General features: G+C 38.2%; 1 protein-coding gene across 7 annotated transcripts in view; it reads right to left on the reverse strand.

The window, feature by feature from the left end:
* The window catches only part of STAU2 (staufen double-stranded RNA binding protein 2), a 226,977-nt gene that overhangs the window by 189,641 nt on the left and 18,834 nt on the right, over nucleotides 1-18,502 (reverse strand). For 3 of the 7 annotated variants that reach the window (XM_081111010.1, XM_081111009.1, XM_081111013.1), the window contains 2 exons: nucleotides 12,362-12,492; nucleotides 6,306-6,465 (listed from right to left, as the gene is read on the reverse strand). The exons of 2 other annotated variants lie outside the window; for them this stretch is intronic. In XM_081111010.1, the coding sequence (XP_080967136.1) occupies nucleotides 6,306-6,465; nucleotides 12,362-12,475 (274 nt within the window). In that variant the 5' untranslated portion in view covers nucleotides 12,476-12,492. The remainder of the gene's footprint in view (nucleotides 1-6,305; nucleotides 6,466-12,361; nucleotides 12,493-18,502) is intronic. 2 more of the 7 variants (XM_081111012.1, XM_081111011.1) reach the window with 1 other exon arrangement.

The following is an 18,502-nucleotide window of genomic DNA, read 5'->3' on the forward strand; positions in this document are numbered from 1 at the left end:
AAGACCTACCTCCCCAAGTTACCCATTCTGACCTCTGTCATCATTGATCAGTTTTGTCCTTCGAAGCTGAATATGAATCCTTCTGTCTTGCTTCTTTCACTCGACATAATGATTTTTGTTGAATATATCAGTATTTCAAACTATATTCCATCAGTGAATATTCCAATGAATGAATACACCAGTTTATCTAATCTATCGATGGGACATCTGGGATTGTTTCCAGTTTGGGGCTATAAAGTGAAAAGCCACCTTGAACTTTTTAAAATGAGTTCACTCATTTCTCCTGGGTGTGTATACTAGCCGTGGGCCTGCTGGGTCACAGAGTAGGTTTATATTTAACTTTATTACGGACTGCCTAACAGTTTTCCAAAGATTTTTATCAACAACAAAGAGCAGTCTGCCTTTAAAAGCCTACCATGTTCTTCAGGAAGACTTCAGTTTAATAATTAACATGTAAATCAGGTGTAAGATTTATGTCATTTCACGTTCTCCTTTGCAATAATCGCACAGACACCAACAGCCTCAAGGTCACAGAGGGTCTTGGTGAAGGAGAGAAGGCGAGCAGAAACGCACAAACCGTGCTGAAAAGGTTCCTCTCATCTAGAGGAAAGTAGCTCCTACTGTTTCACCAAGAACTAGACTAAGGCACTGATGTTTTCCCATAAAACACTCAAAGAGTAACTTCAAACTCTGAGACACCTCCAGGTAATGCTCAGTACCATTACTTTCAGCATACGCCAGTTGGGCACAGGCTACATAAAGATAATCGTTACACAGGAATCCTCATGTATGATACGGCTATAAACAACACTATAAACACAGGATCCTTTTTCAGTGGTTTTTAGCCACTTTAAAGGAAATTTCTACATTTATCAGTGATTAATATAAAAAGGCTAAGTAATAAGATATACAAACGTCTATAGCTACAATCGTTGATTTCTAATATGTGACAGGTAGAAGAAAATTGCCACATATTACTGACACCTGAGGCCACAGCTTTGTAGGAAGTTATAACAATCCCTAGAACATAGCAGTTACTCAATAAATATTTGTTGAAAGAATTAATGGATTCCAGGGCTCCTTGGAGAACTGGCTGGCACCAGCGTTAGGGCCAGGGCCAGGAAAATGCAGGTCGGCCTAGAACAGCTATTGTACCAGAAAGTAAGAAATGATCAAAGAATGAGGGGGAAATACCAGAAGGACACAGAAAAGGGGCCATACCACTGGCCAAATCTGGGACAAGTTGAGAATCAAAATAAATAATGACAGATTGCAAGCCTCTAAGTAAAAGAGGAATGCAGGTATCTGTGGTGACATACATAAATACACAAATGAAAAAAGGGGGGGGAAGAAAAGCTCTTGGGTAGAATGCCAACTATTAAATCTAAAAAAAATATTGTAATTTAAAAATCACCCGTTGGGAAAGAATATTTCTCTTGTTTTAAACCACAAAAGAGCCCTGGCCGGCTTGGCTCAGTGGATAGAGCATCAGTCTGCGGACTGAAGGGTCCCGGGTTCAATTCCAGCCAAGGGCACATGCCTGGGTTTCGGGCTCAATCCCCAGTGGGGGGCGTGCAGGAGACAGCCAATCAATGACTCTCATCATTGATGTTTCTATCTCTCTCTCCTCCCTTCTTCTCTGAAATCAATAAAGAAATACATTAAAAAAATAATAAATAAATAAAAATCACAAAAGAAAAAAATCACTGTGGTGCCTGGCCAGTGTGGCTCAGTGGTTGAGTGTTTCGAACCCATGCAACAAGAGGTCACTGACTTGGTTCCCTGACAGAGCACATGCCCGCGTTGCAGGCGGGATCCCCAGCAGGGGCATGTAGGAGGCTGCCATCGGTGGTTCTCTCTCATCGTTGATGTTTCTGACTCTCTCCCTTCCTCTCTGAAATCAATAAAAACATATTTTTAAAAAAGAACATCCTTTCGTTGTTGCTGCTATTCACTATTCAATTTGGCCAAAACTCTGTTGGTTTCTTTAGTGTGTCTAATTGATGCCTAAATAGCTTTCTCATTTTTTCCAACAGATCTAGAAACGGAAGCTTGTGATGCAAGAACACCTACCTTTTTTTGTGGCATTCATCGACTTCTGGCCTTAATTCATCTTCTGATGTGATTTAAGCATGAGCACGTGCCTAACCATGACTCAGCCACTGCAATCCTAGGTACATCCCCAACAGAGATGTATGTGTACAAGAACGATCACCACAGTATTAGTTCTAAATAACAGCCCCAACTGGAAACAATCTAACTGCCCATCAATCGTACAATGACTAAGTAAACTGTGGGATATTCATGCAACGGGACACTATAGAGCAGTGATGGCGAACCTACGACACGCGTGTCAGAGGTGACACGTGAACTCATTTTTTTGGTTGATTTTTCTTTGTTAAATGGCATTTAAATATATCAAATAAATATCAAAAATATACATCTTTGTTTTACTCTGGTTGCAAACATCAAAAAATTTCTCTATGTGACACGGCACCAGAGTTAAGTTAGGGTTTTTCAAAATGCTGGCACGCCGAGCTCAGAGCAATGGAATATCAGGCTGTTAAGCACAGCACAGATCATTCTCACAAGCATGACGGTGAGAAAAACGAGCTCTCTGGCGGATGGCTGCAGGGGGAGGCACGGTGAGCGTAAGGCGGCAGAAAGCAGAGCAGTGCTCCCCGTGGCGTGGCGTAACCACTGGGAGGGGCTGGGGCTCTGGTAGGGCCTGTGGAACTGGAAGGGCGATCAAGGAGCCAAGACCCATCAGGGCTCTCCACACATCGATGCATAAACTTGCCGGTGCATCGATTATACTCCATTTTAAAAGCTTACCCCCAAATCTACTCATTCTCTCAGCTCACCGCCACTTCCAACAGTGGAAATGCATCTCCACCGGCCCTCAGGCTCGGTCCTGCTTCCTCCCTCTGGCTCCCTGGCTGCTGTGCCTCCTGCAATAACCCTCGAGGTGGGTCTGACCCAGAGCTCGGCGCACACACTCTCGCTCCATTCACACCACCCACCCTGGAGAGCACCGCACTCGCTCGGCAGCAGCCACGGGGCCGGCAGCAGCCACGGGGCCGGCAGCAGCCACGGGGCCGGCAGCAGCCACGAAGTCAGGAACTCCTGTCCTGCTCCATTCCGGCCGCCACTCCCAACACAGTCAGGGGCAGACAGAACTCAATGCACATGAGTTTATTTTCTTCTTTCTTCACCCATAAACTATGGCTGGGGTTTCCTAACTGATCGTGTTTTAGTATTTTCTGCCTTCCATTTACATGTCAAATTGAACTTTCTAAAGTGCTTTTTTAAACATATCATCCACCAGCTCGTAAACATTAATCCACCAAACTACCTAAGTCCTCCTTTAACATCGTCCATAGGGTCTTCGACTTTAAGCTACGTGGGAACCTGTATGAGGAAGCCAATTCCCCAGAGGCTAAGTGATATGCACGAGAGCGAACGTCCTGCAGCCCCTAATGAAACGAGGTAATTGAGGACCTGCTGTGTGGATAAAACAATCTCCTAAAGCTGGCACTCAAGTCCATCACAATCCACCCCCCTAAATACATCTTCAGTCTTTTATATACATACTAGAGCAGTGATGGCGAACCTTTTGAGCTCAGCGTGTCAGCATTTTGAAAAACCCTAACTTAACTCTGGTGCCGTGTCACATATAGAAATTGTTTGATATTTGCAACCATAGTAAAGCAAAGACTTATATTTTTGATATTTATTTTATATATTTAAATGCCATTTAACAAAGAAAAATCAACCAAAAAAATGAGTTCACGTGTCACCTCTGACACATGTGTCATAGGTTTGCCGTCCAATGCAGAAAATTCATGCACTTGGGGTGGGGGGGGGGGGGCCCTCAGCCTGGCCTGCGCCCTCTCGCAGTCCGGGAGCCCTCGGAGAGCGGGCCTAAGCCAGTAGTCGGACATCCTTAGCACTGCCGCGGATGTGGGAGAGGCTCCCACCACCACCACTGTCTTGCCAGCTGTGAGCCCAGCTTCTGGCTGAGCAGCACTCCCCCTGTGGGAGCACACTGATCACCAGGAGGCAGCTCCTGCGTTGAGTATCTGCCCCCTGGTGGTCAGTGCACATCATAGCAACCAGTCATTCCACCATTCGGTCAATTTGCATATTAGCCTTTTATTATATAGGATATATTTTTTTAATTGATTTCAGAGAGAAGAAGGGAGAGGGAGAGAGAGAAACATCAAAGAGAGAGAAACATCAATCAGCTGCCTCCCTCATGCCCCCTCCCGGGAATTGAGCCTGCAATCTGGGCATGTGCCCTGACCAGGAATCGAACTGGGACCTTCTGGTACATGGGACCACACCAACCTACTGAGCCACACCAGCCGGGCTACATCTTCAGTCCTATCTCGTAACGGTCACTTACCTGTTCTAACTAAAAACCATCTACAACTTTTTAAAAAACAAACCAATTGTCCAGATTCCAATTCCAATGCCTTTCCTCAGAGTAGAGTCTTCCTTCCTCTCCTCCATGCCTGCCCACACTCCAGTCAAGGCCCACATCTCACCTCAACTACCTCCAGTCATGTTACCATGACTTACAGCACCAATGGCTGTTATTATTCACTTTACCGCTGAGTTATGTGACTTAGGTAAATGACCATAAAATCTTACATTTTATATACTTCCTAGATCTACGTATACAAGTAAGTTCTTAACAAACAGAAGTAGTGGTGGCATCCTAATGATAAACCAGTAATCTAAAGAGATTTTAAAAATTGAATAAGTAGGTAGCCTCTTATCAACTTCAAACTGAACAGGTTTTTTTTTTCTTTATTATAATAATAGTTTGGCTTCTTTAAACTTACTTCAGAAATACTAGACTCAGCTGGACAGAAGCCAAAGGCCTAGCAATAGGAAAGTCACCGAGTTCTGGAAAGAATAGTCCTTGCAAAAGGAGATTGTCTTATTAACAGGTGCCACATGAGCACAAAAAGTATCTGACTTGATTACAAACATAAGTGTGTAAACTATAATTAAACAGATTATAGGGTCACTGTTGGCAGGCAAAATGTCTTTTCGTACTCCACCACAAAAACACCTAACGCAATACGGGTCAGAGGTAACCGCTTGAATTAATAAGTTAACGAATAAGGAAAGGGATGTAGGGCTGGTACTGAATTTCTGAAACTTTATTAATTTGATGTTGTGAACTACACTATGTCCAATACAGGTTTGCCTCTTCCCAATAGATTACTGGACATATAATGTTGTTGGCATATATGCAGAACAACTTTTTAAAATTATTAGTAGGAGCCCTGGCTGGTTTGGCTCAGTGGACAGAGCGTCAGCCTGTGGACTGAGGGTCCCAGGTTCGATTCCGGTCAAGGGCACATGCCCGGGTTGAGAGCTCGATCCCCAGTGGGGGGCATGCAGGAGGTAGCTGATCAATGATTCTCCCTTATCATTGATATTTCTCTCTCTCCCTCTCCCTACCTCTCTGAAATCAGTAAAAGTATATTTTAAAAAATTATTAGTAGGAGCTTAAAATTAGAGCATTCATTGTATTAAGTACAGGTGGGGTTGCTTTTTTTTTTATTTGTGGGTTTTTTACTAAATTTCATAAAAATGTCCTAAACTGAATATCAATCATTTCAACACCAACAAACAGAATAAGAAGATGCTTAGGCTAATTTTATAATTTTTTATTAATCTAAAAAAAGAGTAACCATTTTAATTATTAAATTTTATATAATATATTTAAAAAGAAAAAATTGATCATGTCTATCTTAACTTTAGGAAAAAATTCAATCTTATTTCTGTTCTTTGTATCCAAATTTCTTTTCGCCCAAGATTAAAAAATAAGTAATGGCCCTGGCTGGTGTGGCTCCTTCGGGCATCAGTCCCATGAACTGAAGGGTTATTGGTTTGATTCTGAAAATTCCTGGTCACGGTACACGCCCAGGTTGTGGGCTCAATCCCCGGTGGGGGCATGCAGGAGACAACCGATAGCTCACATCGATGTTTCTCTCCCTCTCCCTCTCCCTTCCTCTGTCTCTCTCTCAAAAAAAAATCAATAATAAAAAATATTTTTAAAAAAAGAAAGAAAAAGTCAGTAATGCACCATGATAGTACCCACTAGGGCAACATTTTTAATTAATTACAATTACCTTCTTCATTCTCTCACGCGCAGTTCTCATCCACCCGTCTTTCTCATACGTACTATTAACACACCTGCTGACTACACAACTGGCCTGCTGTAACGGACAGAGTCGGCACACACAGAACACACAGCAGGACAGCGGAGATGGGTCTGCTCATACCTGGGTTATTATTCACATTACTTTTGGGCGGTTTCTGAACTGGCTTGGGAAGCGTCGATTCAGTCAAAGCTTTACTAGCAACAGCCTGCTGGGCCTTCTTGATACTGCTCCCTTCCGACTCCCATGCCTGCTCCCCGAGGCTCAGCTGCACTGAGAACATCTTAGGAAAACACAGAGAGGAAGAGAAACATTAAAGGTTTTCAGGAAATTAAAAAAAAAAAAAAAAAAAAGGAGACAAATGTACTACTCGTTGAAATATTTTAAGCAATAAAAAGAATATTTAAAAAAAAAGTTTTCAGGAAATCAAATGTGCTATCCGAGAGAAAAATAGATACATCACAGAATCAACATTTTAGAGCTAGAGGTCCCTTACAGATCATTTGCAACAAAATTGTTATGATTCTACCTTGTGAAAGAATTTTAAGAGCTTGGGCCAAATCTGTTCTGTCCTATCCAAAGGCTGAAAGGCATCCATGTACATTTGGGGTAGAAAAGTCAAAAGAAATCATGTCCCTAAAAAGGATCATGCTGTTAATGCCATTTAAATAGTCCTCAAAAAAGTAGAGTGAGTACAAAGAGTTCAGCGAAACTGTAAGGGAACCCAAAAGGCCCTGTGTCTGTAACACTTTATAAAATTAAATTCTTTAAACTCACACTTAGCATGATCGAGTCAGTAAGTCAGGCAATCCTATCAAATGTTATGTCACCAAGATACTCTCAATCCTCCACAACCAACATTTAACCCGTCACCAAAATCTGTCCATTATTTCTCAAACCTCTCTGGCTGCGTTGGAGTCAGACTTTCATCATCGTTAGCTCAGACATAATAATCTCCCACCTGATTTCTGCTAAAACTATCTTCCTAAAACTCAAATCCAATTGCATCACCCCAACCAACAGCAGGTTAAAACCCTTCGACTGTTCCCGTCCCAGCTGCTCCCACCTGTCAGTCTTCACTTCACACCCTAACCTTCCATTCACACCATATTTCCATATGAGCCCCACACCTACTGCTCACCTTGAGAATTTAGAAACAAGTTACAGGATATGAACACAATCCACTATTTTAGTCCACATATAGCTTAGTACTCTCTAGGAATACAAAGTATTAACCCCAAATACTTTTCAATTAAAAAGAAATAATCGCAGATAGGAGGTCAGGCAGAAAATACCTTAACCAAGTGACTAAGTTAAATCATCAAGAATCACACAAACTGACATCATGAACCTCCTGATAGGACCCAGTGAGAAGATTGAATATCCTTGACCAAAAATGTTTCACCTGAATCTAACCACAGGGAAACAATCAGATGATGGTATATGCTATAAAATAACTGGACCATACTCTTCAAAAATAACAATGTCATGAAAGGAAAAAAACAAAACAAAAGAATAATAGCTATTATAGATTAAAGGATGTTCAAGGAACATGAATGCATATGATCAAGTACAACAAATGACCCTTGACTGGATGTGTAGTTGGAAGACAAAAAAGTAGAAAAGGCATTGAGAGAACTCAGGAAATTTGACTGTGGACTCTACATGTACCAAATAATATGTTCAGTCAGAGTCAAATTTCCTAAGTGATGATACAGTACTGTGGTTAGTAGAAGAATGTCTTTGATCTTTTACAAGATAGATAAATAAGAACATAACAGTAGCCCTGGCCAGTGTGGCCCAGTTGGTTGAGCATCGACCCAAAGGTCTCCAGTTAGATTCAGGGTCAGGGCATATGCCCGTGTTGCAGGCTCAATCCCCAGTAGCGGGTGTGCAGGAGGCAGCTGATCAATGTTTCACTCTCATATCGATGTTTCTTACTCCCTCTCCCTTCCTTTCTCTCTAAAATCAATAAAAAGATATTTAAAACAAAAAATTGGTAAAATTTTAAAAAATCTATGAAACAAAAACTAATAGAACTGTGAAGAGGAACAGAAAACCGACAATTAAAGTCAGAGATTCAATGCCCTCTCTCTCAATAACTGATCTAACAATTATCAAGCAGACAATCTCAGAGAATTTATTAGACTTGAACTACACTCAATGAACATAACCTGAATGATATTTTTAGAACACTCTACCCAAAAAGAACAGAATATACATGAGTTTCAATTTCTCATAAAACATTTACCGATTTCTAGCACTAACTGCCTATACTAGAAAAGAAGCAAGAGATCAAATAAGTTAATTTCACCTTCCATCTTAAGGAATTGGAGAAAGCAGAGCGAATTAAATCTAAAGTAAACAGAAAAGAATTAATAAAGATAAAAGCAAAAATTAACAAAACAGTAAAACAATACAGAAAAAAACTCAATAAAACTAAAAGCTATTTTTTTGCAAAGATCAATGAAACTGGTAAACCTATAGCCAGACGAATCATGAAAAAAAGAGAAGACACAAATTACCAATATCAGGAATAAGAGAGGTAACATCACTACAGAGTCTTTAAAGTATTAAAAGATAACAAGTGAACACTTTCTAATTTTATGCCAATAAGCTCAACAACCTAAATTCCTTGAAAGACACAATTACTAAAGCTCATTCAAGAGGAAATAGGTAACCCCAAAAGCCCCTATATATGTTAAAGAAAGTAAATATGTATTTAAAACTCTTTCCACAAAGAAAACTCCAGACCCGGATGGTTTCAATAACAAATTCCACCAAATGTTTAAGGAAGAAATAATACCAATTTATACAAACTCTTCCAAAAATTGAAGGAACACTCCCCAACTTATTCTATGAAGCCAACATTACCTTGATACCAAAACCCAGAGTATGATACAACTGAAGAAAACAAAACTACAGACCTATCTCTCTCACACAACTAAACGTAAAAATTCCTTAACAAAATATTACCAAATGGAATCCATCAATAGAGAACTGAGATAATACATTTTAACCAAGTGTTTTATTCTAGGAATGCAAGGGTGGTTTCTACACTTGAGAATCAATGTAATTCACAATGTCAAAAGATGAAAAACAAAAACCATACGACCATCTCAATCAATGTAGAACCATATGACAAAAATCAACATCTATTCAGGTTAAAAACTCTCAGGAAATGATAATTATAAAAGAATTTCCTCAATCTGTTTAAAGGCAGCTACCAAAAAAAAGCTATATATAACAGCACAATTAAAGGGGGGGGGGGGGGATTTTAAATGGCCGCCCATAAGATCAGGAACAAGTTAGAGATATTGGCTTCTGTAACTTCTATTCAACATTGTACTGTAAGTTCTAGCCAATGCAATTAGGGAAGAATAAATAAGAACATTCAGATTGGAAAGTAAGATTTAAAATTGTCTTTATTCACAAATAGCATGTGGAACATCCAACAGCATAAGAAAAAAAAAGCTACTAAAATTGATATGTGAGTTTAACAAGACTTGCAGGCTATTAGATCCGTATATAAAAACCAGTGTATTTTTATAGGACAGCAATGATAAATAAAAACAAATAGAAACTAAAATATAAAAAACAATACCACTTACAATAGCATCAAAAATATGAAATACTTAGGATAAACCTAAAGAAGTGAAATACCTGCTCAATGAAAACTACAGAGCATTTCTGAAAGAAATTAAAGAGTAAATAAATGAGAGATACATTTTGTGGATGGATTGGGAGATTCAATGTTTCCAATATCTTCATTTTTGCCAAATTGAGCTATAGATTTATAGCAATTCTATTCAAAATAACATCTGTTTTACAGAATGGAAAGCTGACTTTAAAATTCATATGAAAATGCAAAGGCTGTAAAATAGCCAAAACAATCCTGAAAAGGGACCAAATTAGAGGGCTAATACTATGCGATTTCAAGACTTACAAAGGTACAGTAATCAAAACAGCCCAGCATAAAGATAGAAAAAACAGATCAACAGAACAGAGTCCAGAATTAAAGAAACACATATACGGAAAGCTGATTTGTGACAAAGGGGCACAGGCAACGCAGTGGAGAAAGAATCAACTCTTCAACAACAATAAAATCAAAAGCTGTTGGTTTTATAGAATCTGGACGTTGTTCCATATCTCACATCACACAAAAAAAATTAAGTCAGAATGGCAGTTAGACCTAAATGTTAAGAGTTAATGTCAAACCTAAAACTATAAAACATCTAGAAGCTAAGATAGAAGAAAATCTTCTGATCTCTGATGAGGCAAAGATTTCTTAGATATGGTACCAAAAGCACAATCTATCTGAGAACAAATGGATGTCGGGGAATTAATCAAAATTAGCAACTGCTCTTTGAAAGGCACTGTTAAAAAAAGAAAAGATAAGACACAGACTAGAAGGGAATATTCGCCAAGCACATTAATGAAGGACTTGTATTCAGAATATGTAAAAAGTGGTATCACAGCATATGGCAGAGGAGAAAGCTGCAGTGCAGGAACAGTGAGTATCATGTAGCAAATACTCAATAATTATTTTACCAAGGATTTTTTAAAAATCCTATACATAACTGCCCTGGACGGCTTGCTCAATGGTTAGAGCATCGGCCCATGCACCAAAGGGTCACAGGTTTGATTCCCGGTCAAGGGCACATACCTGGGTTGCAGGTTTGTGTCACTCTTGACTTTACACAATGGAAGGAAAGCTCATTTTGACTCTTTTAGCTTGAAGTCAGGTTGTAAATTTGGATTAAGTTATTTTCATGAATTTTATGTTAAAATTTAAGTTCAATCCCTGGTCAGGGCATGTGGAGGCAACCAATCAATTTGTCTCTCTCAAGTCAGTATTTCCCTCTTTCTTTCTCCTTTCCCCCTCCCTCCCTCTCTCCCTTCCACTCTCAAAAAAAAAAAATCAATGGAAAAAATATCCTCAAGTAAGGATTGACAACAACAAAAAATCCTATGCATGCCCACCAGCATAGCTCAATGGTTGAGCACTGATCGATGAGCCAGGAGGTCACGGTTCAATTCCCGGTCAGGGCACATGCCCAGATTGCATGCTTGATCCCCAGTGTGGGGCGTGCAGGAAGCAGCCAATCAATGATTCTCTCTCATCCTTGATGTTTCTCTCTCTTGCTCTCCCTTCCTCTCTGAAACCAATAAAAATATTTTTTAAAAAAAGAAAGGGGTATGAATTAACGGGTATGAAAGAGGAGATATGATTAGGGAGGTAGATCAAGGCCATAACCTTCTTCTCTAAACAAAAGATATTATGTAAATCGTTGCCCAGAATCCTTCATAAAAGCATCTAATAGAAAACAAAGTTGATGGATTTTAATTTCATCTTATTTTCCTTCTTTAAAAGAGATGCTAGAAAACAATTTAATAACCCAAGAGCTAGCTGCTTTACAAAAATAAACCAGCTTTTACAGAATAAATTGCCTCCACATTCTATACAAAAATTGATGATCATTATCATAATCTCCAATATCAAAGATTTAAAATGTACCAAGGAAATTTATGCACTACTGAGACTTTTTTGAATAGATGAATAGAATTCAAACCCATATGCACTAGCTACAGATTTCTTTGTAACAGGTATATATGTAAGCATACATGTATAAGGCTATATATGGAAATATAAGTTGTTTTCCATTTAAAAGAACAATATTACAAGTGAATGCACAGATAATAACAATACTGGTTATACAACTTCTATAAATGGTGAGTCTCGGAATTGAACAACGGAAAAGATGCCTCACTGCTAGGTAACCATCGCTGTCCTCGCAGTGTTATGCAGCAGCTGTGATTTAACGGAAAGAGCACTACACCTGGGAGCCAAAGAACACACAGTCAATGTTGACACGGGCATTTATGAACTATTACGCAAGTCATTTAACTTTTCTGTGCCGAGTTTCTTAGTTTATAAAAAGAAAATCAAAAAGCCATATCTCATGTGATTTGGGGAAGTACTGTATCTACATTTTGTAAACCATAAAAAGCTACAAAGCTGTCCAGTTACAGACTTCAAAATATTTTTAATATGGAACTAAGAGCCTTCAGGACATCTGCCGCCCCCACCCCCAAAAATGAAGCACAATGAAAACCTGAGATGATAAATCTGATAGACTTTGAGAAGCGTGTCTCACCACCTGGCTTCGTAACCTTACCTTCGCGTGAGCGGGCCCTCTTTCTCTCAGAAGTTTATACTGGGGTTGGACTCTATTGAAACGGGCTAACTCATTTACCAGACACATTGGAGTTTTCTCTTTGGGTTTTGCCATTTTATCTTGGAGAGAAGCTGTAAATAAAAAGGCTGTGAAGTTTTTGTCACTCTTGACTTAACACAATGGAAGAAAAGCTCATTTTGACTCTTTTAGCTTGAAGTCAGATTTTATATTTGAATTAAGTTATTTTCATGAATTTTATATTAAAATTTCAAATCATCTAATGTCTTCCATTACATGCAACAGAAATATGAATCACATTTTAAACACTACATTAAGGTAACTTTTTCCTAAGTACTGAGGTTGCTCTCTCTATACATATATGTTAACAGCATGCTTAAAGATTTTTAAATAATATAGGATAATAACAATTTCTAACTTATCTTGTAACTTTTCTTTCCTTTTAAAAAATTTCAGCATGAACATATAATCCTCCTGATTCTTATTACTATAAAACTCCGTATCTTCTCATCTTGAGGCAGCATATTAATTGAAAAGCTCTAGACTTGGGAATCAAATCCTAAATTTAAGTACTAGTTTTTTCAACTACTATTTCATAATAACTTCTTTTTATTTATTTAAACAAAATTTTGAAAGTATAAGTAGAAAGAATAATCTAACAAATGCCTACGTCCTTAGCATCCAGAACTGAAATTAACATTTTCCATGTTTCCTTTAAGTCTTATAAAAAAAACAACAGCAACAGCATTAACTTACAGTTAAGTTCCTTTTATCTAGAAACCAAAATTATATGAATTCAGAATATATCCCTCTAGGATATTTTAAATATATTTAAATGCATGCATATCCAGGAAGAAATACAGTCTTGATATATATGGCTTTATAGCCACATAAATAGTAATAATATATCTTTTCCATAACTTTCTTCACTCTTCATTATGTTTTTGCGATTGTAACTTACATAGATTCAGTACATCACTTTTAACTGCTGTATAATTTCCATCACAAGATCATATCCATTTCTTAACCCACTCCCCTATCGACAGAGATTTAGATTGCTTCAAATTCTTCACTCGCACAGGTAAATATGCGCTACCAAGTGGCATTGAGAATGACTGTAGCCAATTACCTTCCCCGACAACATGATAATTACCGTCTCTCTCAATCCTGAAAACACACAGTATGGTCGGGTATTTTAATTTTGATAATCTAATATCTGACAAGTAGTATCCCATTATTGTCCCCCTACCCACCCCTCTTTTAATTTGCATCCACACATTGCAAGTGAGGCTACTCATCCTCTCATGTTATTGATCATTTGGGTTTCCTCTTCTGGGAATTGCTTCTGTCCTTTCTATTGATCATTTTGTATATTTAATATTTTTTTAAAAAACTACTAATCAATCTTTATGGACTGTGCTTTTCAGGCCTTAGGAAATCCTTTCCTAACCTGCAAGGTCTTAATGATTTTCACTTAAATTTCCTAAGCCTTCTCTTCTTTATCTGCAAAGTAAAGGCAATAAATCTATCCTACTTAACTCACAGGCTGTTATGAGGTTAAGATTTTTAAATGTATGGTATCCTAAATTATATTACAGCTTCAGAAATTTTCCTAATACCATATTAAGTTATTTTACCCTATGTTTTTCCTTCTTCTCACTTACAGACACATTAGCTGCATTTTAGTTTTTCTTTCATCTCCCATGAATCAGTGTTACACCATGCACGTGGATTGCTTCCTGCTCAAACTGGAGTCACAATGTACTGAGAACACATTAAATGAATGGAAACAACTGGTTTTAGGAACTTCATGTTCAAATATTATATGGCAAGACTTAATGTAGAAAATTGTATTCTTTTAACTTTTTAATGCTCTTTACAGGACCAATAAATTCATATAATAACTCTATCACAATCATTATGATTAAGAAATGATTTACAGGAAAACTACATAAATACCTAAAAGAGTAGAAGTAAAAGGAAAGAGAATCTAAGAAATCAACTATAGGGCCAATACAGATGACAACTGATTCTATAATTAAACCATTCTAAGTGGCTTGGAAGCCAAAAAACAAAACAAAACAACAACCTAGTAATCATTATTGTTTGGAACAACACAAAAAAGACAAGAGTAAGTCAATGGGGTTTTGAGGAAACCTGCATTTTACTTAGCCCATTGGGTAGCATTCAGATAAACCTGTCATAATGGTTCCGGAGCCAGTCATTGTATCAAACACAAGGTGACCTGGGGCTATAATCAGTTTTGGTCCGAGCATACTATGATATTAAATACTCAAGTACAACAGATAACACAGCTACCTGAACATCAAAAAAAGCCAAACGAAAAATGACTAATTTATTAAAAATGAGAAAATATTAAAGTCTGGTAAGAATCAGGCAATTTTGCATAACACTGACCTAGCATCTGTGCTGTTAGTGTACAATGTTGATAACTCAGCAATGCTGCACATTCATCTGTTACAATGGCAAAGCTTCTAGGAACATGGCAAGCACAACGTGACAGCTTCACAGTACGAAAAGGGTGGTTTTTTCCAAATATATTTTCATTGATTTCAGAGAGGGAGAGAAATAGAAACATCAATGATGAGATCATCACTGATTGGCTGCCTCCTGTACGCCCCCTACTGGGGATTGAGCCTGCACCCCGGGCATATGCCCTGACCAGGAATCGAACTGTGACCTCCAGGTTCAGAGATCAAAGCTCAACCACTGAACCATGCCACCCGGGCCAGTAAGAAAAGTTTTAACAGCACAGGCTTGAAGTCTATTAAAGGAAAGTGCTAACTAATAACATGGTATTAAACTTACATTCCACTAATTTTGACTTTCTGCTTCATAAAAATAACATGCACCCAATAAAACATTTCAATGTGTGAATGAAGTTTTGGCATGAAGGGTATGCAAAGCACCTGCAAGACCTCACTTTGATAAAACTTTATAGCTAAACTGCAACTGTTTCAAGTTGGCAAATTTGAAAATAATTAATCCTGGTTGAAATTGTTTGTTTTACAAAATGATTAAAACTGTAAATAGCTGTTCCTCTATTTAATCAGAAATCTCATTAGTCTTAACTACTTGACAAAGCTCTTACCAGTGCCATCAAATTTCTTGAAAACACAAAGATGCTGCAGGACCTGTTTCAAAGCTGTTCCTAAATCAGTTATAAAACAGTCACCGGATGTAAAGTACAGCCGAGGGACTATCGTCAGTCATATTGTAACAACTCTGTATGGTGTCAGATGGGCACTACAGTTATGGAAGGATCACTTCGTAAACTATGTCACTGTCTAATCACTATGTTATACACTTGAAACTAATATAATATTGTATGTCAACTGTAATGGGTGGGGGCCCTAAGTGTAATGCCTACAATCTTTGAGTTTTCAAATGAAGCTACAGTGGGATTTCAATACTGCTAGAAGAGTGTGGCCTTGCCAGCATTTGGTATGGTCATTTGGACTTTAGTAAAGTCTTCTTCACTTTAGCCATTCGGACAGGTGCATTCCCATCGCGGTTTTAATTGGTATTTCCCTAATGACTAATGAGGTTGAACATATTTTCATTTTTATATGCTATCTATATATATCCTGTAGTGAAGTGTCTATCTGAATATTTTACCCATTTTAATTGGGTAATTTCTTTTCCTTATTGTTTTATTTGAAGTTCTTTATATATTCTAAATACAAGTAGTACTAGTATTAATCAGGTATACGTTTGGCAAAGAGTTTTTCTCAGTATGTGGCATCTCCTTTTATTCTCTTAGCAGTGTCTTTTGAAAAACAGACTTTAATAATGTCTAATTACTCAATTTGTTCATTTACAGATTGTGCTTTAGGTGTTGTAACTAGGAAATAATTGCCTAGTTAAGATCGCAAAGATTTTCTCCTGTTTTCTTCTAGCAGCTTTACAATTTGAGGTGCATATTTAGGTCTCTGAACCATTTTAAATTAATTTTTATATTCAGTGCAAGGTATGTATTCAATTTTTTTTTTTTGCATATCGATACGCAAGTTTGAGTACTATTTGTGAAAAAGGCTATATATTTTTTTTCATTATATTGTTTAATGGCTGGTCAAAATCAATTACCTATATATAAGTGGGTTTATTTCTGGACTACCTACCTCCTGTTTCATTAGCCTAGTTGTCATTTTTATGCCAATGCTACTTTTACTGCAATTTTATAATAATTATTGAAATTAAGTAGTGTTGCCCCCGACCCAACACTGTTCTTAGATGTTGTGGCTATTCTAAGTTCTTGCATTTCACCATGAATTTTTTTTTTTTAAAGATGGAACTTTTTTTTGTAAATATATTTTTATTGATTTCAGAGGAAGGGAGAGGGAGAGAGTCAGAAACATCAATGATGAGAGAGAATCATCGATCGGCTGCTTCCTGCACACCTCCTACTGAGGATAGAGCCTGCAACCCAGACATGTGACCTTGACCAGAATCAAACCCAGGACCCTTCAGTCCGCAGGCCAATGCTCTATCCACTGAGCCAAACTGGCTAGGGCAACAAGAATTTTATTTTAGTCAAAAATGCCTGCAAGGCTCTGGCTGTTGTGACTAAGTTGGCTGGGCACTGTCCCGGGCACCCAGGGGCTGATTCAATTCCCAGTCAGGCACATGCCTGGGTTGTGGGCTTGGTCCCTGGTAGGGTGTGTGCAGGAGGCAGCCGATCAATGTGTTCTCACATTGATTTTTCTCTCTTCTCCCTCCATCTCTAAAAGTCTATGAACTATTTAAAAAAAAAAAAATGCCTGCAAGGATTAGAGTAAAATTTTCTTTAATCTGTACATTAATTTGGTAAAAACATTTTAACAAAGTTGAGTCTTCCAACCCATGTACAGAATACAGAGTCAATTCCATTACTGAAATAATGATATGTCAATCATAGTTGTGTTCTATCATCACCACAGTGAACTGGTAAATCCTGAACTATTGCTTCCAGAGGGAATACAGGGTCAGGTTCCTACAAACCTCTGATCATAACATTTTTGACAATTAATCAACACATAACCTTGTTTTATGGGTGTTTCTAGTTAAGGACACATTACTTAATATATGTTGTTGGTTTATTAACACTGAACTCACAGCCAACCAGCACTGTAACTCTTAACTGAAAGGAGCTAATCTAAATACATGTACGGAGAAGGCACATCTCGACGTTCTTATGCTTAGGAAATGCGAAAAATGTGGCACTAAGTAGACCAAGAAAAGGACACATGTACAGATGAGAGCTGAAACGAGAGAGCAGAGTTCACCATGTTCAACTTCAGTTCACACTGAACACTTCAGGTGACTCAAATTTTTCACCGCTCTGCATGTGTCAGCTCTTTGGTCAGAAGCAGTGTTGTATGGAATACCAAGACTACAACTAACGTGTCCGTGGATGTGGTGGTCAAAGAAGGCAAATCCATGTACAGGGTACACAGATTGCTGCTCCCTCATGATGGGAGAGGTTCATGCAATCAACCTGTCACTAGGTGGCTAGTTCCCAAGGGAATGGTGTCACATCAGGAATTCTCTGCAAGCTGGGCCCTCAACCACTAAGCTAAATGGGTCTTGATGAGAGGAAGTCTATGTTGCTGAGTCCACTTATAACCTCTAACTTGATTACCAAGCCATTTTGTATGTGAGCCTGTTGAGCAAGAAAGGATAGGATTGCTGGAGAAAGGAAATGACTGACATCTATAAAGCAAGTCATCTGGTCCATCTATTTACTGAGAGTCTCTATTGAAGTAGGTATCTTTAGGGGAAATACTTGAATAGAATACAAATATTCTCTTCTGTACACACTGTTAAAGGCCCATCCATGTACCTTCTCCCCCAGACCTCCTTTTTACCAATCCTCCAGTCCTGATCACATAGCCAAACCATCCATCCTACGAATATGTGTAGATCCATATTTGTCAACTTCTATCTCCATCTAGATAGACAACCATATGTACAGTTGTGCCTCATTATTCGTGGGGGATTGGTTCCAGGATGCACCTCAAATACCAAAATCCATGGATGCGCAAGTCCTTATATGAAATGGCACAGTATTTGCATATAATCTACACACATTCTCTTGTTTGCTTTAAATCATTTCTAGATACT

The sequence above is a fragment of the Myotis nattereri genome, assembly GCF_964212035.1.
Source record: "Myotis nattereri genome assembly, chromosome: 17".
Taxonomy (NCBI): domain Eukaryota; kingdom Metazoa; phylum Chordata; class Mammalia; order Chiroptera; family Vespertilionidae; genus Myotis; species Myotis nattereri.